General features: G+C 46.1%; 1 protein-coding gene across 1 annotated transcript in view; it reads right to left on the bottom strand.

Moving 5' to 3' along the window:
- Positions 1-27820, bottom strand: part of epb41l5 (erythrocyte membrane protein band 4.1 like 5) — a 218616-nt gene that overhangs the window by 45548 nt on the left and 145248 nt on the right. The window contains 5 exon segments of the mRNA XM_085986877.1: positions 839-958; positions 2226-2335; positions 3814-3983; positions 25532-25647; positions 26720-26759. Of these exon segments, the coding sequence (XP_085843003.1) occupies positions 839-958; positions 2226-2335; positions 3814-3983; positions 25532-25647; positions 26720-26759 (556 nt within the window).

Below are 27820 nucleotides of genomic sequence, written 5' to 3'. Positions count from 1 at the left end.
AGCACTGGCACCCCAGCTGTGACTAGCATAGAGCAGGGATTGGGGCCATCCTGGCCACTAACTGGGCAGCCCACCCATCCATTGAGCCAGCGGGCTGCTAGCAGTGTTCTTTTAAAAAGAAAGACTTGTGTTTTATATAGCACCTTCCACAACCTCAGGACATCCCAAACAGCCAATGAACGTCTTGTTTTTTTGAAGTATAGTCACTGTTGTAACGTACGAAACCCAGCAGGCAATTTGCACACAGCAAGGTTCCAGAAACAGCAATGTGATAATGACCAGATAAATCTGTTTTTAGTGATGTTGATTGAGGGATAAATGTGGGCCTTACACTGAAAAGAACTCCCCTGCTCTTCTTTGAATAATGCCAGAGGATCTTTTACATCCACCTGAGGGGGCAGACAACAATGCAGCACTCCCTCAGTACTGCACTGGAGTGTCAGCCTAGATTATGTCTCTGGAGTGGGACTTGAACCCACAACCTTCTGACTCAAAGGCAAGAGTGCTACCACTGAGCCACAGCTGACACCTGTACCCAATTCCCAAACATCCTCACTAGTTGAGATCAATTCATATCCATGTGAGGCCCACACCATATTTAAAAGTCTTTCAAAATGCTCAGTTCCATTTTTTCATGGAAATCATGAACATCGATAACGTCAGACAGTCATTTTGTAAAAACTACAGAAAGAAGGACTACAATCCCTCTACTGTCAGCCTATTGGTGGAATAAGTGCTGCTATGTAAGCTTTAAGAAAAAGGTCTTAGATTTTTCTAATTTTCTCCACACTTTTAAACTTCCCAGTTATTTAGATAAAAAGCCTTGTAAAGGCTTTACCTTCACGGTCGCCTCCACCTGTGCTTTTAAAGTGTTGCTTTTCACATCCTCGGGAAGCACCGGGCAAGTGACATCAGCTGGGTTCTTCAGGCCCTTGTCCAATAGCTTCACGATTTCATCCTGGCACAAACGGTGACATTTTAAAATCAAGAAGCCCTTCCGCACACGCGCACTCTGCCTGAACTCCAATACTACTTAGGTCACCAGTATTGGAGACATCCTCAATTTCCTAAGGAGGCTGAAGGGATGTAACCTGTCACCCCTGATCCTCTCTAACTTTTACCGCTGCACTAGAGAGAGCATCCTGACAAACTGTATCACAGTATGGTATGGCAGCTGTAGCTACTATAACCGGAAAGCCCTGCAGCGGGTAGTCAAAACTGCCCAACGCATTACCGGCACCCGGCTACCGACCATAGAGCACATATACCAGAAACGCTGTCTACGGAGGTCACGGTCCATCATCAAAGACCCCACCCACCCCAGCCACAGTCTGTTCGCCCTCCTGCCATCTGGGAGACGCTACAGATGCATTCGCACCCGTACGACCAGATTTAGGAACAGCTTCTTTCCCAGGGCTGTCATCCTACTGAACTCCACAAATAAACTCTAAAGCCTGCACATCTGCCAATGCACTTTATTATGGTTATGTTTATGTTAATGTATTACAAGCCAAATGTATGTTGAATGTTTAAATGTCTTAATCCAAATGTACGCTCTCGAGCCACAAGCCTACATTTCGTTGTACTGCACTTGTGCACTAACAATGACAATAAAAGTTGATTTGATTTGATTTGATTTGAAATGCACCCCACTCTCCATTTAATGGATGCGAAATTTCAAGGAGTAGGATGTTAGCACTCAACCTCATTGTCCCACCTGGGATTGAGAAACAGTTCAAGCTACTCATTTATGCAAACAGCAGAGAAAACACTTTGGGGAGCGTAACAGTGGAACTGTAGGATAGACATACAAATCTGGAGTTTTCCCCCCAATTACCATTGGGTGGGGATCAGGGAGTTTTAATCAAAACCTTCCTTAAATGGGTGAAGTGGAGACCATGTTAAAGTAAATGCTATATGTTCCATGGAAGGAGTCGACTTGATAAGTTAAATGGCCTTTTCCTGTTTGAGGTTTTGTTATGTTCTTATGCAACACTTTGCAAGGGCTGTAAAGTGTCTGAAATTGTTTGCATTCAATGTCTGAAATCCAATTTAGAGTTTTAACAATTTGTTTTAATGAGCAACAGGAGTTGTACCATCACCAGTACCAATACACTGGGCAACGACACCATTTGGTATTGTGGAGGGGGGGACAGGGAGAGTTCATTTGACACAGGTAACCCATTCAAAACAATGGTTAAAACCCACACTAATCTCATTCTTACCTGGTTATTGACGTTGATGTTGAAGTTTACGTTGGGCCTGGTCCCGGGCACGGGCACAGGACTGCTCTCGATCTGGAGCTGTTTCAGTCTCACGACTACTTCCTCCAGTGCTGAATCACGAAGAGAAGCAAAGGAATCAGTTCACGAGCGGTTAGACAAATGCGATCCATGCTCATGTTTGGGAGCTTCCATTGAAATCAAGACTCATCCAACAGGTTAAATGCAGCCCCCCCACTGTCCAAGGGCCTCTAGCAACAATTTGTTGTGTTCATCAGTTACATTTTTATTATTTTTCATAACTGAGTGTAGGAGAATTGATTATTCTCAGGGAAAAGTGTATACTGTTCACTCATATGTTTCACGCAAGTAATCCAGCTGATAATCTAAAGCTGGGCCTTGCCTTGATGGAGTGCTGCTTAGTTCACTCTCCAAAAACAGAGGAGCATGCACATGGTGGTACGTGTAATATCTGCATAGCCGGTGTATGGAGCAAGGTACTCTGTTACAATCCCTGGATCACGCGTCTGTCTGTCTACATAGTGGACAGAAAAAGGAGCACTCCAGATCATTGAGGATGCAAGAGCGATTGGGTGATGCTGAGCCCAAGCAAATATCTAGAACATCCTGAAAACTGTGATCAACAACTTGCATTTATATAGCACCTTTAACGTAGTAAAAACATCGCATCACTGGAGCGTTATCAGACAAAATTTGACACCGAGCCACATAGAGATATTAGGACAAGTGACCCAATGTTTGGTCAGAGGTGGGCTTTAAGGAGCGTCTTAAAGGTGGAGGAGAGAGAGGCGGAGGGGTTTAGGGAGGGAATTCCAGAGCTTAGGGCCCAGGCAGCTGAAGGCACGGCCGCCAATGGTAGAGTGATGAAAATTGGGGATGCGCAAGAGGCCAGAATTGGAGGAGCGCAGAGGGTTGTAGGGCTGGAAGAGGTTACAGAGATAGGGAGGGGGCAAGGCCACGGAAGGATCTGAACACGAAAATCAGTAACACCGTTTTAAGGAACGCTTCTGTACTCAGGACATTCAGGCAAAGTTTAATTATATAGACAAATAACTCGAGTCTTTTGTTTAAATTACAAAACTGAGTTGAAGCTCTAAGGCCTATAAGTACAGGGTACCCGCCATAGAAAGGAAGGCAAAATAAACCAAGTAGTGTCAATAACATCTGCATTTCAACGTTTGCCTAGAGACTGCAGGGAGGTACAGAGTTCCACAGTGCTGAGGGGTCTTGAGAAGATTGAGCTAGTTTCACAGAAGGTCTTCAAAAACAGTTCTACGAAGAGACCATTACTTGTTACTAGCTGGGCACAGATGCTCTTTGATAATGAAACAGTTTTTTCCCCCCCCCCCATAAACTTTACACCTTCAACTATAGCTTGTGTATACAACACTTACTGTAGTTCAAAAGTGATTCATTGTGTGATGTGCTTTGAGTGATTTTGAGGTGATAAAGAATTCTTTAAACACAAGTATTATTTAACATATTGCGCACCTCAAATTAAAGACCACAACAGTGTCCTATCATCACATTGGCAAAGCAATCGTTCCACATAAAGCAGCCCGCCTCTTACCAGCTGAATCCAGTTTTTCACATGCACGCTCATTTGTCCCAGCTGAGGTCAAACTTTGAACCGACTCATCTGAAATTCCTGGCGCTGTCATGGTAACAGCCACTCCTGCGACCTCATCCACACAAGTCTCCAGCAGCTCTGTAGCATCTAATAAGTCTGCGATCTGCATGCTGCGAATGACAAGAAAATCAACACCACCATTTTAAGCAACGCTCCAGTACTCCAAGCATTCAGGCAAAGTTTCATTATTTTGAGTTAACACCCACGTGCACGTAAGCCGCAGGAGAAGAAAGCCTTCTACTGACCAATGCCATCAATTTTCAGCCAGCCTCATTCAAGTGCAATTGCTTTCTTTAACCCTTTGAGTACTGAATGGCACTTTCTAAATTTCAACATGCGCACAAGTATTTTATTGTACAAGCTTCGGGAAGACAGGCTTCCTCCTAGCTCATTCCTGTTCTAAAACTAGCTCTTAAAGGCAACAAGTCAAGTCAATCATTTTCTGAAGAGGTCATCAACCTGAAACGTTAACTCTTTCTCTCTTCAGCGTTTCCAGTATTTTCAGATTTCCAGCATCCGCAGTACTTTGGGTTTTTGTCAATCATTTTGCGTAGGTTACAATTTGTGGCAGAAATGCCCTCACAGTGCTCAAAGGGTTATCAACAATTAAAGGGACACTGCCTTCAAGAGATTGTCGTAAACAGTTACCTTGGGGGGGTTGAGAGTCAGGAGAGCCTTGCTGCATTATCTTTATGTGCAAATAATGCAGCAAAACGCCTTCCGACACCAATCTGATCGTGTTGTGCGATTGGCAGACCGTTACTTCCTCACAGTTCTTCACGAAGACTGTGTGTGCCCCTTTAAATATCGAATCAAAAATCTGTTCGCTGATTTGGTTGCAGTTCAATCATTGATGCTCCCGGTATATTAGTGGTAATTGGGGGCGGGGGGGAAAGAGGGGAAACAATAATCAAACCATCATGGCCAATGATTTGGGTTTGCAAGGAACAAAGGCACCAAAATCACAGAACGCAACCTCCAAGCCACCGACAACAGCTCCCGGAATCCCGTATAACAACAGAATTTGAGTCACCACAAACCGCTGCGCCCCAACAGCCGCTCAATTCACCAGCTAAAAAAAAAATCATGCGATTGAAGCTATTTTCAGCACGAGCCCAAGACAGCCACAAGTGGATGCACCGTCACCGAATAGTCTCACTGCTGATGCAGCTGTCTCAGACTTTATCAGTCGCAGCATAGGCGCGGTCTGATGGCAGCAAGCATTCAACGGTAAAGTGTACCTTCACCCGAGGCCACACAGCCACACCAGGAGCCAACGTTTAACCACATCGGACGGGTCAGAGTACTCTACGCCTTAGATCGATTTCTGCGCCGTTATGTGAGCAACCTTACCGGTTTCCGTTAAAACAGACGGTGGATCAGATTGTCAGCAACCTTTAAAACATTTCTGAAAACGAGACGTTAATAAATTTCTATGTTTTCCCCGCACGGGATCCAAACATTGTGATGTAAGAAAACTACTAGGCACTTTGTCTAAACGTTAAAAAAAGCTTTAATCAACTGTTTTACAACATGGAGGTCTAGTTGTGTCCTTCACTAGTTCCGGTTAAGAATGTCCTGCGCCAGCTGGGCCCGTGCCCAAGTATTTATACTCTCCCTGGACAGCGCCACCCACAGGCCGCTCAGTATTATTTCATAAGTCTTTCTTTCATGAATGACTGATTCATGTCACATTGCAAACACTTTTTTTTTAAACACCAGGTGACACAATGCATGAATCCAGCAGCACACTGTGCCAGAGTAGTAGGGCACAGCTTCCTGCCCACCTGGCAGGGAGTTCGTATTTCAGCAGCGGTGTCAAGGGAAGCATCGAGGCAAGAGCTATTGCAGGAAGAGAATGAAATAAACCGGTGAAGGCTGCACCCTACCAGGCTCAATATGTAAGTGTACCGCTTGGTGTCATACAGAAGCACACAAACTGAAAGGTCCCAGGCTTAATATCCAGTCGGTGTGGAGTTCGCAGATCTTAGTTGGGTAGTCTTGGCAGTACAAACATTGGTGCCAGTTTCCCAGGCAGGGGGGTGGGGCAGGATTGGGGCTTGGTTCCGACACCCAGTATGGTTGAACAGACTGAAGACAGTCAGTACCCAGGCTCACACATGAAGGGCGGCTGTTTGAATGAGGTACCAGAGGACAGTTGGGGCCTATGCAACCATAAGGGGTCGCCCATTTGAGACGGAGATGGAGGAGGAATTTCTTCACTCAGAGGGTTGCGAATCTTTGGAATTCTCTGCCCCAGAGGGCTGTGAATGCGGAGACTGTGAGTATATTCAAGGCTGGGATACACAGATTGCTGGACTTTAGGGGACTAAAGGGATAAGGAGATCAGACAGGAAAGTGGAGTTGAGGTCGAAGTTCAGCCATGACATTATTGAATGGCGGAGCAGGCTCGAGGGGCCGTAGGGCCTACTCCTGCTCCTAATTCTTATGTTCTTAGTCCACCTTCAGGAGATTGGGGTAGAGAAATGAAAGAACACCATCCCTTCAATTGGAAACACTCAATTGGTTTGCTTATCCATACAAACACTGGATAAAAAAGAAAACTACATTTGAAGCACCAACTGTATTTTCACAAGATTTTCAGCAGGTCAGACTGCAATTGGTCCCATTTAAAAAAAAAATTATTTGATTTGATTTTCTCAGTCTTCTTTAGGCCCCTCCCCTCCTGGTTACACACACCCTTCCTCAACTGAAATGGCCAGTAGGCAAACTGTTCCCAGACCTCCGCTTAGCCTGCTCTTCAACAGGCCGCTAGTACAAGGAAGCATAGCTTGGCGCAGGGTGACTTGACCTCCAATTGGGTGACCGTTTTGCGGAACACTTCCGTTCAGTCCGTAAGGATGACCCCAAGCTTCCGGTCGCCTGTCATTTTAATCACCGCCCCATTCCCACTCAGACCTCACCGTACTCGGGCTCTTGCATTGTTCCACGGAAGCTCACCATAAACTCGAGCAACAGCACCTCATCTTCCGATTAGGCACTTTACAGACTCAATATCGAGTTCAACAATTTCAGATCATTACCTCGGCCCCTATCACATTTTTACTTATTTTTTATCCCCACCTTTGTTTTGCCCTTTCCCCCCCCCGCCCCCTTTTTTTTCCTCTCTCCCACATGGCAGCTGTCTCCCATTCTGCCAACACGTTTCACACCTAATCTAGAGCAGTCTTTTGTCTCCACTAGTCCTATCACCATCTCGTCTCGTTTTGAATACCTCTTAATGTCTCTTCACTTCTCTTTTGCTCTCTCCCAGCCTGGCCTCTCAATCTATTTCATTTCCTGTGCCTTTCCAGTCTTGACAAAGGGTTTGACTCGAAACGTTAACTCTATTTTCTCTCCACGGATGTTGCCTGGCCTGCTGAGTTTTTCCAGCTTTTTCTGTTGTTACCTCCAATTTTTAATCCTGGTGTCTCTATGGAGATCACATGGCCCCAGCTCATCAACCTTCCCCTGCTGCTTAGCTTTTTAACACTTTTTTTTTAAACAACACATCACTAGTGCTCAGTTTTTTGAATACACAGAATAGAAGTGCTAACTGGGGGTGGTTTGGAGTCCGTCACCTTCAGCACGGTTTTCGCACACCATCTGCACGCTTCCATTATGCCAATGAGGCACGTTCCAAAGACTCTCGCACTTGAGAGTAAGTACAGTAATAGCAAATTAGCTCAAACTGAAGTGGTGCAAGCATCAACACAAAGTATTTCTCACACCTCGGACCTTCCCATTACAGCAAGGGTGTTCAAAATGTGACCCTGGCAATCCAGCCCTCAAATCCCAGGCAACTCAGTCCCGTCATTTCGTACCGCTCACTTGTCATGTTTCAATGTTGTGGCTCTAGACGTTCTGAATGGCCTGTTCGCAATGTTCTGTGCCTGAGTGATGGATAATTACAAACACCAAGAATTGTATTTGTTAAATTAATGAGAACATGGATCTAAACTTTAAATCTACTCTTCCTCGCCCCTTCCCCCCCCCCCCCCACACCCTCCAACACCTCGTTGCGCCCGTCTTTTGGGCACAAAACAGGGTTAAGTCCAATTTCACAGGGTCAAAGGTGCTGGAGATACACCCAATGCCATTTTGGCTTGGGCGACATTCAGGCGTCCCCAGCAGCCGCCTTAAACAAACGTTAGGCCCCTTGCATATACTGTACTAACAAGAGGCCCAACGTATATTCATCTGCACAGAGCGTGCGCTGGGTATGTCTCGGTCATGTTTTTGGGGTTCTTCAGTAGCCTAACCAGGGACTGCTGGAAGGCACCAGCAGACAGGCAAGTTTGAGCTTCTTAACTTACCTCGACGTGGAGCCAGGAGGAGGAGGAGCAGGAGTGCACCTCCTAACTCCACAGTACTACTGCGGGCAGCTGCCGGCCTGTGCTCGCCGCCCCCCTCCCCCAGGTCCTACTGCCCAAATTGGTCCTCTACGAACCGGCAAGATGCCTCGGTACGGTTGATTGCCAGAAACAAGCTGATGAGGCCAGAGGCCCAATTTCACCCGAGCCTCAGCTTCCAGCACGCGCTCCATTGCCTACTTCAGGCCCCCAAAACAGGCCTAAACTAATTTCTATCCCAGAAAGTATGGACACCGCTACACTAAAGTACAATGAGCTTTCTTCAGCTAAACATTATCAAGATTAAAATCTTCCTGTTCGGCCCCCATTCCCCTGTGAAGTGCCTCAAGACATTCTAACCCCCCCATGCAAAGTCCCTTGGGACATTTTGCCAAGTTAAAGGAGTTATATCATTGAAGGTTTTTGTTGTGGCATAAAATAGTAATATTCCATATTAGTTAAACAGGGGTGATCACTCGGTGCAGTTATTCAATACACTATCCAAAATATGAGTTATGTAAATACTACTCTACACAATCCACTGGGTGATTTACTTGGAAAACTAACCTTCAATCAAAGTAGGGAAAAATAAATAGCTTTTCTCCTTCCATTTTATCCAGCACTACCAAATCCCTGCTTGGGGAACCCAGAGTGGAAACATCAATAAGCAGACACTCAAGGTAAAGTGTTATCGGGGACCTTACTGCCATAGTTCTGCCTCTTAGCAGTCACTTTAACCCATTTTCCATTAATTTTTAAAATAGCTTTTGTGATTATCAATGCTCGAGAGCAGAAATCATATGATAGAAAGCACATGAATAAAGCCTTCAATACTCGGAGATTGCTACAGATTTAGTACCAGAAGGCAACATTTTTTAACTGCATCTTTATAGATAATTTTTTTTAAACCTCTAAATATAACTACATTTTAAACAGGACAAGATTTGCTACTATTCTTTTAAACTGTCAACAGTCTCATGGCCACAGGGTTTGGTAAAGATTGTCAAGGATGGATGATCCTGTTGGAAAAAGGATATTCTAACCTCGCTGCAACAAAGACAGAAACTGTGCACAATCGATGATCAGCGCCGGAAAGGGAAAAGGCTGGCTGACTTTTCGGATGGGGCCCTTTCAGAACTGGCCCGAGCAGCTGGTAGTGGGTGGGTGGAGGAAGACTGTACGAAAATGTCACAGAGGCAATGGTCCCTTCAGAAAGCAGGGAGGGGGATGGGAATGCACCAGTCCTGAAAAAAGGCATCAAGGGGTATGGGGAAACATAGAAACGTAGAAGATAGGAGCAGGAGTAGGCCATTCGGCCCCTCGAGCCTGTTCAGCCATTTAATGAGATCATGGCTGATCATCTAAATTCAGTACCCTGTCCCTGCTTTCTCCCCATATCCCTTGATCCCTTTAGCCTTAAGAAATATATCTAACTCCTTCTTGAATATATTTAATGAATTGGCCTCCACTGCCTTCTGTGGTAGAGAATTCCACAGGTTCACCATTCTCTGGGTGAAGAAATTCCTCCTCATCTCAGTCCTAAATGGCTTACCCCTTATCCTTAGACTGTGACCCCTGGTTCTGGACTCCCTGGCCATCGGGAACATCCTTCCTGCATCTAGTCTGTCTAGTCCTGTTAGAATTTTATAAGTTTCAATGAGATCCCCTCTCATTCTTCTAAACTCCAGTGAATATAAGCCTAATCGACCCAATCTCTCTTCATACGTCATTCCTGCAATCCCAGGTATCAGTCTGGTGAATCTTCGCTGCACTCCCTCCATGGCAAGAACATCCTTCCTCAGATAAGGCGACCAAAACTGCACACGATACTCAAGGTGTGGTCTCACCAAGGCCCTGTACAACTGCAGCAAGACATCCTTGTTCTTGTACTCGAATCCTCTCGCTATGAAGGCCAACATACCATTTGCCTTCTTAACCGCCTGCAGCGACTGGTGCACAAGGACACCCAGGTCTCGTTGCACTTCCCCTTTTCCCAATCTATTGCCGTTCAGATAATAATCTGTCTTCCTGTTTTTGCCACTGAAGTGGATAACCTCGCATTTATAGAGAGCGGCAATATGGTATTGAGGTAGTGGATCAGCCATGATCATATTGAATGGCGGAGCAGGCTTGAAGGGCCTACTCCTGCTCCTATTTTTCTATGTTTCTGATGAAGGATCACAGCCAAAGTGTTAACCTGCCCTTTGTCTTTCAGATGCTGACCAGCTTGCTGTGGTTTGTTTCAAAAGTCCAACGTTTGTAGGGTATTTTTCCAGCTAGCTCCACTATTTTCTCTGAGGTTGCGGCTGATCATTCGTCACACAAACATGGGGCATGTGTTTATTAGGGAACTAGTCGCGCTTGCAAACCTTGCAGCTCAACAGGCCCTTGGCGGCCTTGGAAGTACATTGCTCCAAAAGGTGAGAAACTGAGGATCCATCAACGGTCAGCAGTGCGATGATGCATCTGTCCACAAGGCGAGATGGTTCTTAGGTGTTGCAGGGTCTGTTCAGCCTCAGATATATATATACACACAGGAAACTCTCTCTTAACCGGCAAAATTCAGGAGTAGGTTCAGGTAAGTTTTACTTTATATTAGTGGCCGTGTAACCAGCATTCTTGGATCTGTGGCCGTGTAACCGGGGCTCCTGCACCTGTGGCCGTGCAACAGGGACTCCTGGATCTGCGGCCATGTAACCGGGGTTCCTGCACCTGTGGCCATGTACGGGGCTCTCGTACCTTGGTAAGTATACCTCTCTGTAATCCGGACTTTTTGATCAGCCGGCACCACGCTGGTCCCGTCGGTGCCGGATAAAAGAGAGTTTCCTGTAATCACAAATCACTGCTGCCCAGGTCCTCCTGACTATTTATAAAAGTTCTAGTTTGGCTGGAACAGCACAACACTTAACGCATAAAATGAGTGGAAAAATGAAAGAACAGCCAGAATTATTTGAAACGCTTTCAACTGGGGGACTGGGAAAAATAAAAATGTTAATCTTTTTTCACAAGAATATCTGTTCAAACCCTTTTTAAAATAAAATTCAGTGAACAGAAAGGGAACCTTGGCCGCAATGGTGAAAGCACCAAATTCTAACCGCAAGAAGACGCCCGTCAAACAGCTTCTTAATGTAATGTTGATATTGGGAGATTGTACCAGTGGGGTTTTGCGTGGTTTCTCTGCAGGCGCGCCACTGAACTGATTAATATGAACGGACTGCAAAGTCCTAGAGCATTTTTAACAGATGGATGACCCGAATACATATTTTAAGCAGAGGAAAATTGCTGCACTTTACAGTCATATACTTCCCCAAAAATAGCTCACTCGCACAATCTTATGATAGATATTTGGGTCTGGTTTTTCAATCAGTCGGAGGGAGTGGGATGCGTATACAAGGGCCTCTCACCTCCTGGTACAGCAAAGGAAGGGCGGGGGGGGGGGGGGGGGGGCTTTTCCTGCATATATTCAATGAAATGAAATTCCTTGAAAAAAATCTCTGAAAAATGTATTCAATTACAGACGCAATAACTCAAAAGGCACACAAACCACTGTTTCTCTGTGCGCCCTATTTATAGCATACACAGCACTGAAACTGCATAGTATCCTACAAACAAATGAGTAGTATTATCAGAATCCATTCATTCCCTGTGCTTCCCCCTACAGCGGTTGATCTTTGCTGACTCTATAGAAGGTGGCAGGCCACCATCACCTTGTCCAAGTGGCCATTCTTCGTGTGTGACCTTGGACTGTGTGTGTCAGAGACAATTCAATCGCTGTTTGGAGGGGGTGGAATAGTATTATTGGTAAACCCAATCTTGTCCTCACTTGATGTCCATGTTGTAATCTCCTACATCAGGGAGCCTCAACCGGCGGTCCGCGAGAAGGTTCCAAGGGGTCCGCCAGAGAATGGCCGGTTTCTCAGGGCGGGGCCTATCTGGTGAAGTCCGCGGCTGGGTCGTGCCCTTGGTCGGGTTGAGGGACCCGACCGATCGCAGGGGAGGTTGCAGTCGGACGGGGACAGAGCAGCTCAGCGGCCTACGGGACGGCGTCGGGTAGATGCAGGCTGGGTCTGCGGGTGGGGGGTGGAAAACAGTGCAGGCTTGGCGGGGGTGCGAGGGTCCCTGGCTGCCCCGGGGAAGCTAACTGGCTTCATTGGGCTGGGCGTTGGTGACCTAGTCCGGGTCCCAGGCCCCGGCTTGGTAATCCCCTGAAACCGTTACCGGGAGGCTCCGCTCGGCAGCGCAACCACTCCTTGGCCTGTCCAAAGGTGCCGGGCCCAGAACCTTCCGTTGTCATTAAAGCCCAGTAACTGAATGCGTGACTGGAACTCAAAACCGACACCCCCGCCTCACCCACTGTGGGACAACTGCCAAGACACCCCCGCCTCACTCACTGTGGGACAGCTGCCACGACACTCCCGCCTCGCCCACTGTGGGACAACCGCCACGACACTCCCGCCTCGCCCACTGTGGGACAACCGCCACGACACTCCCGCCTCGCCCACTGTGGGACAACCGCCACGACACTCCCGCCTCGCCCACTGTGGGACAACCGCCACGACACTCCTGCCTCGCCCACTGTGGGACAACTGCCACGACACTCCCGCCTCGCCCACTGTGGGACAACTGCCACGACACTCCCGCCTCGCCCACTGTGGGACAACTGCCACGACACTCCCGCCTCGCCCACTGTGGGACAACTGCCACGACACTCCCGCCTCGCCCACTGTGGGACAACTGCCACGACACTCCCGCCTCGCCCACTGTGGGACAACTGCCACGACACTCCCGCCTCGCCCACTGTGGGACAACTGCCACGACACTCCCGCCTCGCCCACTGTGGGACAACTGCCACGACACCCCCGCCTCACCCACTGTGGGACAACTGCCACCACCCCCGCCTCGCCCACTGTGGGACAACTGCCACGACACCCCCGCCTCGCCCACTGTGGGACAACTGCCACCACCCCCGCCTCGCCCACTGTGGGACAACTGCCACGACACCCCCGCCTCGCCCACTGTGGGACAACTGCCACGACACCCCCGCCTCGCCCACTGTGGGACAACTGCCACCACCCCCGCCTTGCCCACTGTGGGACAACTGCCACGACACCCCCGCCTCGCCCACTGTGGGACAACTGCCACCACCCCCCACCCAACCCCCACAATTTTTATGCAGAAAAAATATTTGTCTCGTGTTAAAGGGGGTCCATGAAATTTTTATAACAGGAGGGAGGGGGGCCTCAGAAGCAAAAAGGTTGGGAACCCCTGTCCTACATTACAACAGTCCACTACACTTCAAAAGTACTTCATTGGCTGTAAAGCGCTTTGGGAGGACTGGAGTTTGTGAAAGGCGCTGTATAAATTAGAGTCTTTTTGTACACGACTGTCCAGCAGAGTTCACTGGGCACCAGTCGTGAAAGGGCTCTTGCTGCTTGATTAGTTGAATGCACAAGTAACTGCTTGTGAAGCAGAGTCAATCGTGACATTTAAAGAGGGAATTAGATAAACGCTTGCAGATAAACTATTAAACAGTATAGTTACAAAAAAAGCAGGGTGAGGGAATTAAAGTAAATAGCTCGGATATGGAACTACCACCAGCATAGGCTTGACGGGGGGGGGGGGGGGGGGGGGGCTACACAACCTCTTCCTGTGCTCTCAGCAGGGAGGACGGGCTCCGCTCTACAATGGTTTCTCTCGGGGGAAGATAGCCTGCATCATTTATCATTACTGAAACAGCTCCGAGGTGCGGGTGTGTGAATATACGGAATCTCTTAAACGGGTGTCACTTGTACTGTTAATTCTCAACGTGCTGCCTTTCCGTCAGAGCTTTCAAATAGAAGTTGCCTCGTGTTTACTTGTGTGATACCATCTATATACGCAGAGATCACCGCCCATACTGTACGAGAGCCGAGATTAGGAGCCACTTCACTTCTAGGAATGCCCATCTTGAAGAAGTTCTGCTCTTCGCTCCAACGGGATTTCCGTTTGTCTCTTTCACCTTGTTCATCTGCATTGCTTTCTGGTTCCCTTCCATCCCATCACAGACCTTCTTTCCTCCCCTCCTCTCCCTGCCCCGACACTTGCTTACATCTCCAACATTTCCCAGTTCTGATGCAGGGTCATCGGCCCGAAAATTTAACTCCGTTTCTCTCTCTATAGATGCTGCCTGACCTGACCTGCTCTGTTGAGTATTTCCAGCATTTTCTGTTGAGATTAAGAGCATGTTGTTCCTCGGCCACATATACAAGTGTAGGATGCACCAGTAAAGCTATGGGCTGGTGGGAGAGGCTAGATGCAAGTCAAGAAGGAAGCTCTATTTGCTGTCCCTCCTTGCATAGAATGTGGAACTAGATTATTACACCTTATTATAGAGCCAACAATCTGGAGAATGCTGCATACTGGAAAGACTTGCATTTACATCGGCCCAGAAATTCCGTTCGCAGTCCTCCCCCGCGGGCAGAGGGCTACGATCTGGAAAAATCTCCGCCTAGACCGGAGGGCTCCTGGGAGGCGCAGAGTTCCGTTGCTGGGCCTCTCCAAACTCCCAGTGCGCAGGGCCCACGTATCCCAGAGGCGCAGGCGGTTCGCAGCGTCCCTGGGATCACGTGGGCCATGGGGAGCCAATCACAGAAGGGAATCTCCCTTCATACACTTGACAGGAAGACCTGTCAAATATATGAATGGAGATCACCCCCAAAAACATAGTAAAACTTTAAATACATTTTTTTTTAAATCACATTTTTAAAATAACTTTAAATTACATAAATTAAGTATTTTAAACAAACATTTTATTTTTTGAAAAAAAAATTAAAGTTTTTAACAGGGCTAAAAATAATACTTTCTTTAAAGTATTTTTAAATGATAATCAGCGGAAACATTTAAAAAAAATTTTTTTTTTTTTTTTTTTTACTTTGTTCAACTCTTATCCTGGTAAAAGCAGACCCTGTGCCTACTTTTACCAGGCACAAGAATTGTAAGTGTTTTCTGCAGGCGGAGGGTCTCCGAAAAACGGAACACTCCCCCCGCAGAGGCCCTGCTCCAGGGCAGCCAGAGGATCTGTCAAGAGTTTTCTTGACAGATCGGAAATGCCGGTTTCCAGCGCATGCCTAAAACCGGCATTTCCCTTGGCCCTACGGGCGAGTACACAGCGCGTACCCACCCGTAGGGAACGGAATTTCTGCCTCAATATGTCTTTCATGACCTCAGCACGTCCCAAAGAGCTTTACAGCCAATGAAACACTCAAGTGTAGTCACTGCTGTAATGTAGGAATAAGGTTAGGAACATCACTGCTGAAAACTCAGCTGAAATAACAATTAAAGTTGGGGATAAACAGGGAACCTTTCTCACCCAAAAACGAACACATCTGTGGAAAAATGCTACCAGAGAAGGGTGTTGAAGCAGAAATTGTAAGTGTGTTCGAGCGACAAGTAGATTCGTTTCTGGCGAGAGGAGACTGAGTGACCGAGTGAGAAGGGCTGGGTTCAGATCAGTCAAACAGCAACAGGCTTGAGGTATCGAATGGGCTTTTCCTACAAAATTCGAGTGCACTAATGCAGGGGTGTCTAACCTGCGGCCCAAGTGCAACGGGCAGCTCCAAGTCACTGGCAATCCGACACCCAAAGCCCAGACAACTCGGCTCAATCTTCAATTAACGTCTCTTATTTGTTGGTTCGTGCTGGTTGAAATTTTCAGGCCCTGGGGTTTTGGGAAGGTGGCTTTTAGTGCTGTTGCCTCATGGAGGGATAAGTCTTAAACCAGAACTGTTCGAATCAGTATTCTTGAAATAAATACAAATTATTGGTAAAAGGCTGTCCAAAAAAAGCTTAAATTCCCCGGCTCTAAAGATATTTTTCAGATGAAGAAACACAGTACAGTAACTGAATATGGTTGTAAAACACACTTTATAGATGTGAAACAATCCCATCAACACTGATATGACTCGATATTAGAAACAGAATGAAACAAGGGAAAACAGTATTGATTTATAATTCCAAAAACCTTGAAAAAGACGTCAATAAGAGCAAAACGGGATCAATAACGACATTTGAGCTGTAATTATTAGGCACAGTTAATATGATCCTGGATTATATGGCACTCCAATATGTGCATCACCCAACTCCTGTATAAATACACCACGGCAACATTTTTCTTCGCCCTCCGAACCCCTCAATTCCCATTGACAAAGATAAAAAGCACCGTCACAGCCAATATTGTATCGCTGCACAAAGGGCTTCGGGTCCAAATGAACAGGGAGGTGGCGAGCAGCCAGCCTCTCATTCGAAGCGGGCAGTCCTGTGGATACCGCTGCACACGAGATGCAGCCTCACCATTCGACATCCCTTAAAGTCAATCAAACAAAGCCTCCGATGGCAAAAATAAAAATAGCAGCATTCCTGCTCTGGTTTACCGTTTCACTGAAAAAAAGTGTTAAAGTCGCAATCCCCTGCATTCAAGCGTCAAAAACATTTCTTTTAAAGAAAATAAAAATACTCGAGACATTCTAATGACAATTCCTGACATGGGGTGGGGGGGGGGGGGGGGGGGGGTGAGAAAAAGGGGCACATACACACTGCCAAATGTTGGGCTGCCAAATTACAAATTTAACAAATAATGTATACAGTTAAAGGGACATCAACTCAGGAATAATATGGAGCCATTGATCATTTTATTACTTTGCCCTCTGCATATCTCATCTGCTCAACAACCAGAGATAGGACACGTTCAATTCCCCCCCCCCCCCCGCCCCCCAATTAGTAATCTCGATGCAAGTGTGAACATTTAGGATAAAGAAACCCTGATCGTTTTTGTTTCTTCAAAAAAAAAAGCTGTTATTGGGGAGTCTAGCCCTGGGGGCACAAGGTGCAAAAAGGGAGGGAACGTGAAGACGTTTGGTCGCTGGATACAATTCATTTCGGAGGGAAGTTATTCTCAAAACCAAGTCCTAGGTTCAGGGGGAGGGGAGGGGCATTATTAATGGACATTTTATTCCGACAAAGCCAGTTACTTCCCGATCACCTGGTTTGAAAGTAAATTGACAAGAAAAATGCACGCAGCATTCTTTTAGATAGTACATCACCGAGAGATTTCAGCGAACATCACTCTTCCCCACCTCACCCCCATTCAAGGCACCTTGCATATTACTGAACAGTCAGCAGCTCCTCTCCCCCCAGCTTGCAGTCATCGCATACTTATCACTGAGGAGAGACAACTCAAAGCGTCCTTTCCTTGAGCTGAGATTACAAAGGCGGACAATTGTTTTTTACTGCACTGCCGCATTCTTCAGGTTATGCTCATAGACAAACTCAGTGTAGTTTCTGTCCGCGGCCTGCGAGTTCCATGCACGTCCAGCGCGTTGGGAGTCATCAGCACAGGGGAGCCTGGACCATGGGGCAGAGTTAGTGGTTAGCAATGGGCAGACTTGGATGAAAATGAGAACACAACCAGGCAGGAAGAAGCACGAGAGAGGTGTGGTGGGAAGGATGCAAGAGAAAGGAAAGATTTAAAGCAGCGAGGTCTCCTTTACCAGCTTCAAAGACCATTACTGGAGCATGGACTTTCATTTGAAATTTCTCAATGCAAAGGTCATACAGCAAATGCTTAACGAATTGACATTCTGTACACTTCAAATGGCAAATATTATAAAATAGAGAAGCAAAATACTGCGGATGCTGGAAATCTGAAATAAAGGCAGAAGATGCTGGAAATACTCAGCAGGTCAGGCAGCACCTGTGGAGAGAGAAACAGAGTTAACGTTTCAGGTCGGTGACCCTTCGTTCTGACAAAAGGTCATCAACCTGAAACGTTAACTCTGTTTCTCTCTCCACAGATGCTGCTTGACCTGCTGAGTGTTTCCAGCATTTTCTGTGATTATAAAATAGAACATGTCCTTGAAGACTATTTTTAAAAGGACTGTTTTAGTAGGTCTGGAATTCACTCCCTAAACCTCTGCACCTCTCCCTCCTCCAAACCTACTACTTTGACCAAGTTTTCGGTCACCTGTCCTAATGTCTCCTTCTTTGGCTCGGTGTCAATTTTTTTCTCTGAAGCGCCTCGGGCTGTTTTATGACGTTAATGGTGCGATATAAATGCTAGTTGCTGTGGTTATATTGTGTACAGGTAGACTATCCTTTATCCGAACTTCCGAAAACCGAAAACCTCTGAAACCGAAAGTTTTTTCGTTCAGCGTAAGTCGTGCGCACGACATGACCCGAGTGGCGCAAAACATGACAGGAGTGGTCCGCCGGGGCCCAGAACAAGAATTCCTGCAGATTGTCGACACGCCGGCCTTGGCTCTCGATGTTAAGTGTGACCGAGGGAGCTCTGCCTTTCCCTGTGAGCAGGGCAGAGGGTCACAGAGTTCCCTCCTGGGTAGGAGATTGCAGGCCGAGCCGGGCAGTGTGAAGGAGGTACCGGGAGAGTGAACCCAACAATACAGCGGCCCATCCGATAGCTGCAGCGGCCCGTCCGATATTCTTTCTTTCCCCCCACCCCCCGGACCTGACTTGTGGGCCAGCTTAGCATAGGAGTCAGCCGATATCCAGCTTTCCCACAACTGGCGGCGGCAGTCGAGCCCCAGACCCCCACTAAGGAATTCAGAGAAGCAGGAAGGGGAATGAGACACGGAACAGTCGCAAGAGGTAGCCTGAACTTTTAAAATTTATATTAAATATAAATACTAATTACCAAATTAATTTAATGTTCAGAGTTTCCCAGTCTGAAATAATACCTTCTGAAATCCAAAAATTTCTGAAAACCGAAACACAGCTGGTCCCAAGGTTTTCGGATAAGGGATAGTCAACCTGTATATCATTTTCATTTTTAGTTTACTCATGGCACTATTTAACTCCATCACGGCAGCCCAACTCCTGCAGAAGGGCCCAACTCCTTAACATTCATATTCAAATCTCAGGCCTTCCCCATCACTAACTCAGAGTTTGACAACCTCATGTTTCAGCCACTAGATGGAAGTGCTGCATCCAAGCAAAGTGTCGTAAACTTTATTCTATCTTCGGCCACTGTGGGCGGGGTGAAGGGGAGGAGACGACAAGGAAATGTATGCAGACCAGCACACTGCAACAGCACCTCTTGCTGGCTGACCATGGTGTAATGTTGCTGGCGGTTATGTGGCTCAGTGGGTAGCACCCTCGCCCGAGTCAGTAGGTCGTGGGTTCAAGTCTCACTCTAGAGACTTGAGCACAAAAATCTAGGCTGACACTCCAGTGCAGTACTGAGGGAGTGCTGCACTGTTGGAGGTGCCGTCTTTTGGATGAGACGCTAAACCGAGGCTCCGTCTGCTCGCTCAGGTGGACGTAAAAGATCCCATGGCACTATTTCAAAGAAAAGCAGGGGTGTTATCCCCAGTGTCCTGGCCAATATTTATCCCTCAATCAACATCACTAAAAACAGATTATCTGGTCATTATCACATTGCTGTTTGTGGGAGTTTGCTGTGCGCAAATTGGCTGCCGTGTTTCCTGCATTACCACAGTGACTACACTTCAAAAAAGTACTTCATGTGGCTGTGAAGCACTTTGGGAGTCCGGTGGTCGTGAAAGGCGCTGTATAAATGCAAGCCTTTTATTTTATTTTTATTTTTATTTTTTTTTAAGGCCAGAGAGGCCTCGTCCCAAAAGAAAGTCAACGTGGACAAACTATTTGTTCAACTGAATCTGATTATTTGCCTGGAAATTCCCCCCAAAAATTAAATTGGATCATGCACAGCAGATTTGACTCAATGAGCACAGTCAAACAGATTTCAGGTGTTTTTACATTATTGAAGAGCCACTGACTCAGTGGTAGCACTCTCACAGAAATGCAAGATGAAACCTGGTGATGTTACTATAGTACCAGCTTATTTGATAGTCCAGGAAGAACACTTCAAATGACCTGAGAGACATATGAGCTAGCACATCAGTATTCTTTTTGGCCAATATTTATCCCTCAATCAACATCACAAACAGATTACAGGAAACTTTGTGCTATCCGGAGGTGAGCTATCCGGCAATCTGGAGCCACCGGCAAAAATCAGCAGCTGTTTTTTATTCTTTTCTTGTTTGTTTTTTTTGAACAGTCAAGCTGTGCAAGGTCTGTAGCTATAGCAACAGCTTCAGCTACAGAGCTTTAGGGCCACACCCGAGTGTTTAGAAGCTGTTGCTAAGCAACAGTGTTTGTTGTCAAATATGGAGATATAAGAATCTCCGTATCTCTCAACAATAACTCTGGAGAGTACGGAAGTTTTGAGGCAACGGCAGCAGCTCGGTCCCGTGGGTGCCGGATAGCACAAAGTTTCCTGTATTTGGTCATCATCACATTACTGTTTGTGGGAGCTTGCTGTGCGCAAATTGGCTGCCGTGTTTCCTACATTACAACAGTGACGACACTCCAAAAATACTTCACTGACTGCAAAGCGCTTTGGGATGTCCTGAAAGGCACTATAGAAATGTAAGTGTTTCTTTTTTTCCAAATCAGGTTTCCAGCATCTGCAGTTTTTTGTTGTTCATGTCCCATTAGTCTGTGTATGTCTTGGGATCTGCAGAACTTTGTCAAGTATAAATAAACTATATGGACAGCAGAATGATGCATTGTGTACACTCCACACGGCTATAATGCAAGAGATATCAATGCTTTAAAAAATGAGTATGTGGAAGAAAATATAAAGATCAAGTGCAGGATTATTGAAGGACAGTGATGACAGTCTAAAATGAACAATGCATAGTGGACAGTGTGAGACACACATAACATTCAGAGAGCTCAGGATGATAACCAGGCATAATTATACGATTTTCCTTACAATCACTTAGGAGGAAAGCTCATCTCACTTGACTTTAAAAAGCTACGGCTCCAACTCTGCCAGTCAGTCTTCAGTGTTGCCAAGGAGCAAAAAGGCCATTTTGTCTTCATGCAGTTATTAATTCAGAGCAGAGCAGCGTCGACATGCAATGTTAGCAACAGGGCTTCATCACCTGCTTGAAAGCATCTCACTCACTCCTTCCAAATACATCTCTGAGCAGAGGAAGCACTTCCTTATAACGGGATACAATCTCCACGGAAGAGATAAAAGGAATTGACCTGGGAATGTTTATTTTATTTTAATAAATCACTGGGCTTGCCAATAACTCTTACTAAATACAAGTATTTGCGATGGCCATCGTCAGTAGAAGGTTCAGGATAATATTAGCCAATTGGTTAAATACTACCTACTCAATAATCAATAGCAGCGAGAGAGCTAAGGGGACATAGAATACTATCACTGGGATTAGAAGTCATCATAAGCCACTAGAATAAAGGTTCAACTGTGTTTGAACATCTCAACTCCCAAGATGGAATTACTGTCCCTTTTTTAAATTCTCTACAATAGTGACGGCATGCATTAGTTGCAGAGATATTAATATCCGTTTGGTTTACATGGGGGTAGTAAGACAGTATAGAGACTTTTAAAAAGTAGAATATTTCTGGTTTCATTTTGTTTGAGGGAAGAGGAGTGGTAGGAATATAAACTAGGCATTGCCTTGTTAACCGGACTGATGGTTTAGGATGGGGAGACATGATTGAGACAGGTGTACCATTATCTGTGGAGAGAGTGCACTTGATGGTCTGAATGGCCTTTTCTCATTCGAAGCCACGTCATACCCTTACTGCAGTTAGCTTCTGAGTGGGAGAGTGCCGCTTTCGACAGTCTCGGAGAGGAATCAGTGGGTGTTCGATGTTCCTGAAATCACTTCCTGTGATTTGGTAGCTCGGTCAATGGCAGTGGAAAGTGGAGTGTTGGACCATGTATCACAATCACAAGGATTACATGACAGAGTTTGCAGTACAAACAGCTTTCTGCCAGATTCCTGAGGAATGGGGCCATGGACCTGTCACCTGTGCAGGACAACTGGTCAGAGTTTGAAGCATGGGTTGCAAGGCTGGATTAATATTTTGTGGTTTTGCTCGATCACCCCAATCGAAGACAGATTTCAGAGCTTTATCCTTCTGGAGCTTTGCCTGTATTTGATTACGAGATCGAGTGGGTTGGGTCAAATGCACGAATGGACAAGTTGTACATGGCAATTGGAGGGAATGAACTTGATGGACCTCCCGTTTGTAGTTTACCATGGCCTCTTAAAAGTTTAATTCTATTCCAGTCAAACCATGAATCCAGTCAACAGGGGCAGTGTCTTTAGGTATGAATCGTCTTCACAAGTTAAACCTGCATTTTCCTCCTCTATCACTGCTTGTAATTTTTCTAAAATCCAAACTATGAAGGATAGACTTCAATTTGCTCTCAACCACATATTTTACTGATAAAGTTGAAATGTTTTCATAACAGTGGCCCAACCAAAAAGTCACCAGAACCGCTCACAGCAAACTGGTATCACACTGCAATAAAACCTACAGCAATTCTACCAAATCACTGGCTGCAAACTGTCCCAAGTCACTCTTCCCCATCCTCTTAGTATCGTAGAATCTTGCAGCACAGGAGGCGGCCATTTGGCCCATCACGCCTGTGCCGGCTCTTAGTCCCCCACCCCCCCACAGTTTCTCCCCCCCATAACCCTGCAAATTAGTCCTCTTCAGGTACATAAAAGTAGTACATAAGTACTTCTCAAAAGTTTCTTCGCTTTCTGCTGATCAGGTGCTTGGTTTCATTCTTTTTTAAATCTACGAGTCAAGCTGAATTCTTACAGAACGTGCCGGAAGGTTCTTGGAGATTTAAGAGGGAGGGAGGTGAAATATGCAGCATTGAATCCTGGTGCAAGGCAGCCAATCAAGTGGGCTCGTTGACTGGACCAAGGAGGTGAAGTTGCCATTATTGGCACAGCAGATATTTCAAGTTTATGTAATAACTTAAAATGCTATTCAAACCCAAGTTTGGGGGGGGGGGGGGGTTCAAGCATGTTACATGGGTCCTGTCAGAATGATTCTGATGCTCGGGTTAAGCAGTTATAAACACACACTCGCGAAAAATTGAGGTTTATATAATTATAAAGTTAAATACAAGGAGGCAGGGAATTGCGTACAGCTAAAACAGAGCCCGAATTCTCTCAGCTCTTCCTATTCAAACTAGAACACAGGTCATGTGTGCGTGTCAGATTGATTCCTGGAATGAGGGGGTTGTCCTATGAGGAGAGATGGAGTGTAATGGGCCTATATTCTCTGGAGTTTAGAAGAATTAGAGGTGATCTCATTGAAAGGTATAAAATTCTTACAGGGCTCGACAGGGTAGATGCAGAGAGGCTGTTTCCCCTGGCTGGGGAGTCTAGAACCAGGGGTCAGAGTCTCAGAATTAAGCAGTCGGCCATTTAGGACTGAGATGCAAAGAATTTTCTTCAGAGTGAAGAGTGTCTTTGGAATTCTCTTCCCCAGAGGGCTGTGGATGCTTAGTCATTGAGCATATTCAAGACTAAGAGCGATAGATTCTCGGGCACTAAGGGAATGAAGGGATATGGGGATAAGGCGGGAAAGTGGAGCTGATGTAAAAGTTCGGCCATGATCTTACTGAATGGCTGATTAGGCTCGAGGGGCCGTATGGCCTACTGCTGCTCCTAATTCTTATCGACTTGAGAGAGAAATCTCACACGACGTCACATACAGCCAGGAAAGTTAAAATCAGAGGATTTGCAAAAAGAGTGAGCGTTTTCTCTCTCTCTCTCATCATGAGCAGAAAGTAAAGCATGCAGAAAATGATCCGTCAAGGGAACCAGCAGATGATTCATTCGATTATGGCCAGCCCCATCCCCAAGTCACAGCCAGATCACACCCCCCAGCAGTCAGAACAAAGAGGAAAAACCATCACCCACCACTGGAAGGGGCAACCGCGTTCAACGGTCCCGCACTACATCAAGCACTGGAGTTCCGCCACCTTGAGCACACGGAATCCAGAGACTGAACAGATCAGAGACGAGACAAAAATTCAAAAGAAGCCAGTTGATTCAATCATTTTGATCTGGAGCTGCAGACAGCAGTAAACAGAGCAGCACGCAAACAAACAGAAATGAAGGCCTTCAGCGCTTCGAGTGGCTGCCGGGCACAGAACACCGTTAGCAGAGCCCACTTGGAACACTTACTTTTTAAAAACTGCTCAACTGGTACCACGGCCAGACCTGTGCAGCAAACGGGACTAGGAAACCGAAAGGCTGTGGGGGGCAGTGGAACCTCATTATCGCCAACTCACGGACATTAACACGGTCGCTCTCATCAGGGGGCTCATCTTTCCCAGATGTGAGCTCTTCCATTGACATTAGTGGAGCTTCCACACAAGCGGAGTTTGTAACGTTGAGGCTCCACGTTAACTGGTGCTTGTTTTTGGTCACACCTCCAAATCGTTGGGTCAGGGTCCATCTTCTTTACACCTCTGTGAAAGTGCCACGAGGGTTTTTCTCTTAATGCTTAAGAATGCATATAAATGCACGGTTATTGTTGTTACCGTTAATAATTAAATCAAGAGCAGAGTTACGCTACCCATCTGAATTTTACGCAGGTCGAACTTCCAGGCTGGCCCTGCAAAGGAGGACTTTTCCGGTCTTAGGTCCTGGTGGTAGGGGACAATTTCTGATTCAGCCCATATCTGCGTTTGGACAGGTCTGGTACATGTTACCCAAAAAGAGTTTCCTTTGTAAAACAAAGACCTCACCTCACTGTGGCATATTTCATCCAAACATTACTATTATGTTTGGTCACAAAAAGTTCAAGTACAATAAAGACAACTTTAGGAAGTGGAGTTCATTTTCCATTAAAAGGCATAACATCCAATTTGAAAAGCACAATTTCTCTGTAGCCGAGACTGCAGAGTGCTCAGGTTTACAATTACCACAGTTTGAATTGTTCCAAAATATGCAATTTTCATGAAAAATGGTTCCCAAAAAACACTACACTTCTGGAAAGGTTCATTTTTTGAAATTTAAATACAAGTTAAACGTGCAGGGATCTTGGAAATCCACCGGCATCGCCATAAAACAAATTTGTGGCTTGCACGCCAGATATTCCAGCTAACAAAGCCCCATTAATAATGTTTCAGGCCAATGAAAAGGTAGATAAAGGCCTTTGAGGGAATAAATAGCGGAAGCAGCTCTACAGACCACCGCACTCGCTGTTTGGGTTAACTCTCAGCCAACAGGGGAAGACATTCACCAAGATGGAATATCATATTTGACTTTTTGAATTTCCAATATGCCACAAGCATTTATTTAAAGACAGGAATCTTCGACTCTAAAGCATTCAGCAAGTTTGTACTGTGCCAGCGTAGTTAGAATTGTTCCGACGATTTCACAATCATGCGTTGACGTTATTTTGGTTATTGAATGTTAAAGGTCATCATTCCTTACCTCCTCTTCTCGGATTGGTTGGGGCCTGGGCTTCGGGGGAGATTCTCTATTTCAATTGGTACAGGGGCACTGGGTAATGACGCCACGACAGGGACAACAGACCTCATCATCGCGGGCTTGAGAGAGACAGGAAATAAACAGTTGTGTGAAGGGAGGTTGCACTTTGCTGACCACATACAATAGATGATCAAACTGCAGACACTTACATGTTGGATACGAAAATAGTACAATTCACCCCATCCGATGTTATCTGTTCAAAGTTCAACCTTTTCCACAGATTTCGTCTAAGTTATGCTTACATTTATAGTGTCCCACCACATTGCGACATCACAAAATGCTTCAACAATTCACTTTTTTTTTTATAAAGAGAAAGAACTTTTGCTTTTTGTAGGCAAACATGGCAGTCATTCTGCACCATCAGCGACCAAGACAAAGCAATGAGATAAACGCTAAATCGATCTGCTGCGTGGGGATATTGTTTGAGGGTCATTTTCAGGGCAAAGGCGGGAAAATGAAGTTGGGGGTGCAGAGCAGCCACGATCTAATTGAATACCGGCGCAGGCCCGATGTCACTGTGTCACTGCCAAGGAAGGACAACACAGGGTAGCTGTGTCGAAACCGCACTGCTGGTTGTTCCAGCGAATTGAGCTCTCCGGCCCCCTAATCGTCAGAATAAAATAGTAGATCCAGTGTCAAGCAGCGTCAGCAGTGGTCATTTAGCTTTGCCCGTGAGTGGAATCGGAGCTATGAACTTAATAGCAACTTTCAAGAGGGAATTGGATATATACTTGAAAAGAAAAATAGATTGCACTGCTATGGGGAAAGAGTTGGGGGAGTGGGAGTAATTGGACAGCATTTTCCAAGAGCCGGCACAGGCACATTGGGCCGAATGGCCTCCTTCTGCACTGTATGATTTTTATGAACGAAGTGTGATTGTCACTTATACGGAATACCAAAACTGAGAGTCACATTTTCGTCAATTAAGCATAACCAGACACAGAGCTGCTCTGCATCTCTTTAGGTTTCCACTATCGATCGCTTCAGGGCATTCAAGAAAGCATTTAAATTCCACCCCCACTGGGATACAGTTGTTGTCAGGACCAACAAGAAGACAGGCCTGGAGAAGGCGGACCACGGGTGGACCAAGGGGCCAGACACACTGTACACAGAACGATAAAGGGCACATACCTGGAAAGCGGGTTTCTGGCTTGCCATGTTAATGTGAGAACTGGTTTAAAAAAAAAAAAGAAAAAGTTAATGATCTCAATTTTAAAAAAACAAGTGGCGAAATAATATTTTAATTTTGACTTAAGCTTCTTAGAATATTCTGCACCAAAACTGGCTGTTTTTTTTTTTGAAGCGATTCTAATTGCCTAACACCAAACATTTCACTAAATTAAGGCAACAGAAACTATGACTAATGCAGTCTTCACAAATGATGCCCAGTAATGCAAGGACAGCTTACAATGGCAATACCATACAGGCAAGGGTAGCCTTTGCCTTGTGGGGCATCCCTTGAAAAGATTCGGTTTGGGGCCCCTATATTTTACTAGACAAAGATGCCAAATCCTGCTTCCTGGATCCGCTAGGGGCCTCGAGTGGCTCGGAGCCCCATGACATTGCACTGGCTGCACGGTCCTACCACCACCAATGTTCCCGCTAAGCTACGAGCGTGCACGGCCGCGCAGTAATCTGCAAGGTCCCGCGCAGGCCGCTCACAAGCTTTTACGCTGAAATTTAAAGGGACCGCGCATTGAAAGAAACAGGCTGCGCAGAACATCGCGCAGCCCACAGGGAACATTGACCACCCCTGCATACAGGGCCGCCGTGCCCCCCTCCCCTCCCTGTCCTAGTTTGAAAGACTAAAAATAAATCTTTGAAAGTTTACAGTATTTTTAAAAATTTGCCACTTGTGATCACTGCTGGTGAGAAGTGCCTGTGTACAGACATCAAGTGAAGAAAGGATCAGCCTTTGGGATATCCGTACCGTCCTCCCTGGATAAACAGCCTGCCGACACTCACTATTCAGCTTCACATGTGGCTAATGGTAAAGGTCAGGCATTACTTGAGGAACGGCAACCCAAGAGGAGCAAGGCCCTTCGGGAGAGAGGGGGCAGTGGGGAGATATCCTGATCTACATATAGATAGATAGATAGATACTCCGACTTTGTATTGCTTACTTACAAAGTTAATGGTCACAAGGAGACGGAGTGGTGGCAAGGTTGGAAGTCTGCCCCAGAGAGGACCTCACTCCAAGCACAAGGCTTTAGGAGAGGCCGTTCGCTGGAG

This window comes from Somniosus microcephalus, chromosome 4 (genome assembly GCF_052327205.1).
Source record: "Somniosus microcephalus isolate GS21.2 chromosome 4, FLI_Smic_1.0, whole genome shotgun sequence".
NCBI classification, from domain to species: Eukaryota; Metazoa; Chordata; class Chondrichthyes; order Squaliformes; family Somniosidae; genus Somniosus; species Somniosus microcephalus.
Note: the sequence above shows the minus strand (reverse complement) of the source record. Positions and strands in the feature narration are given on the sequence as shown.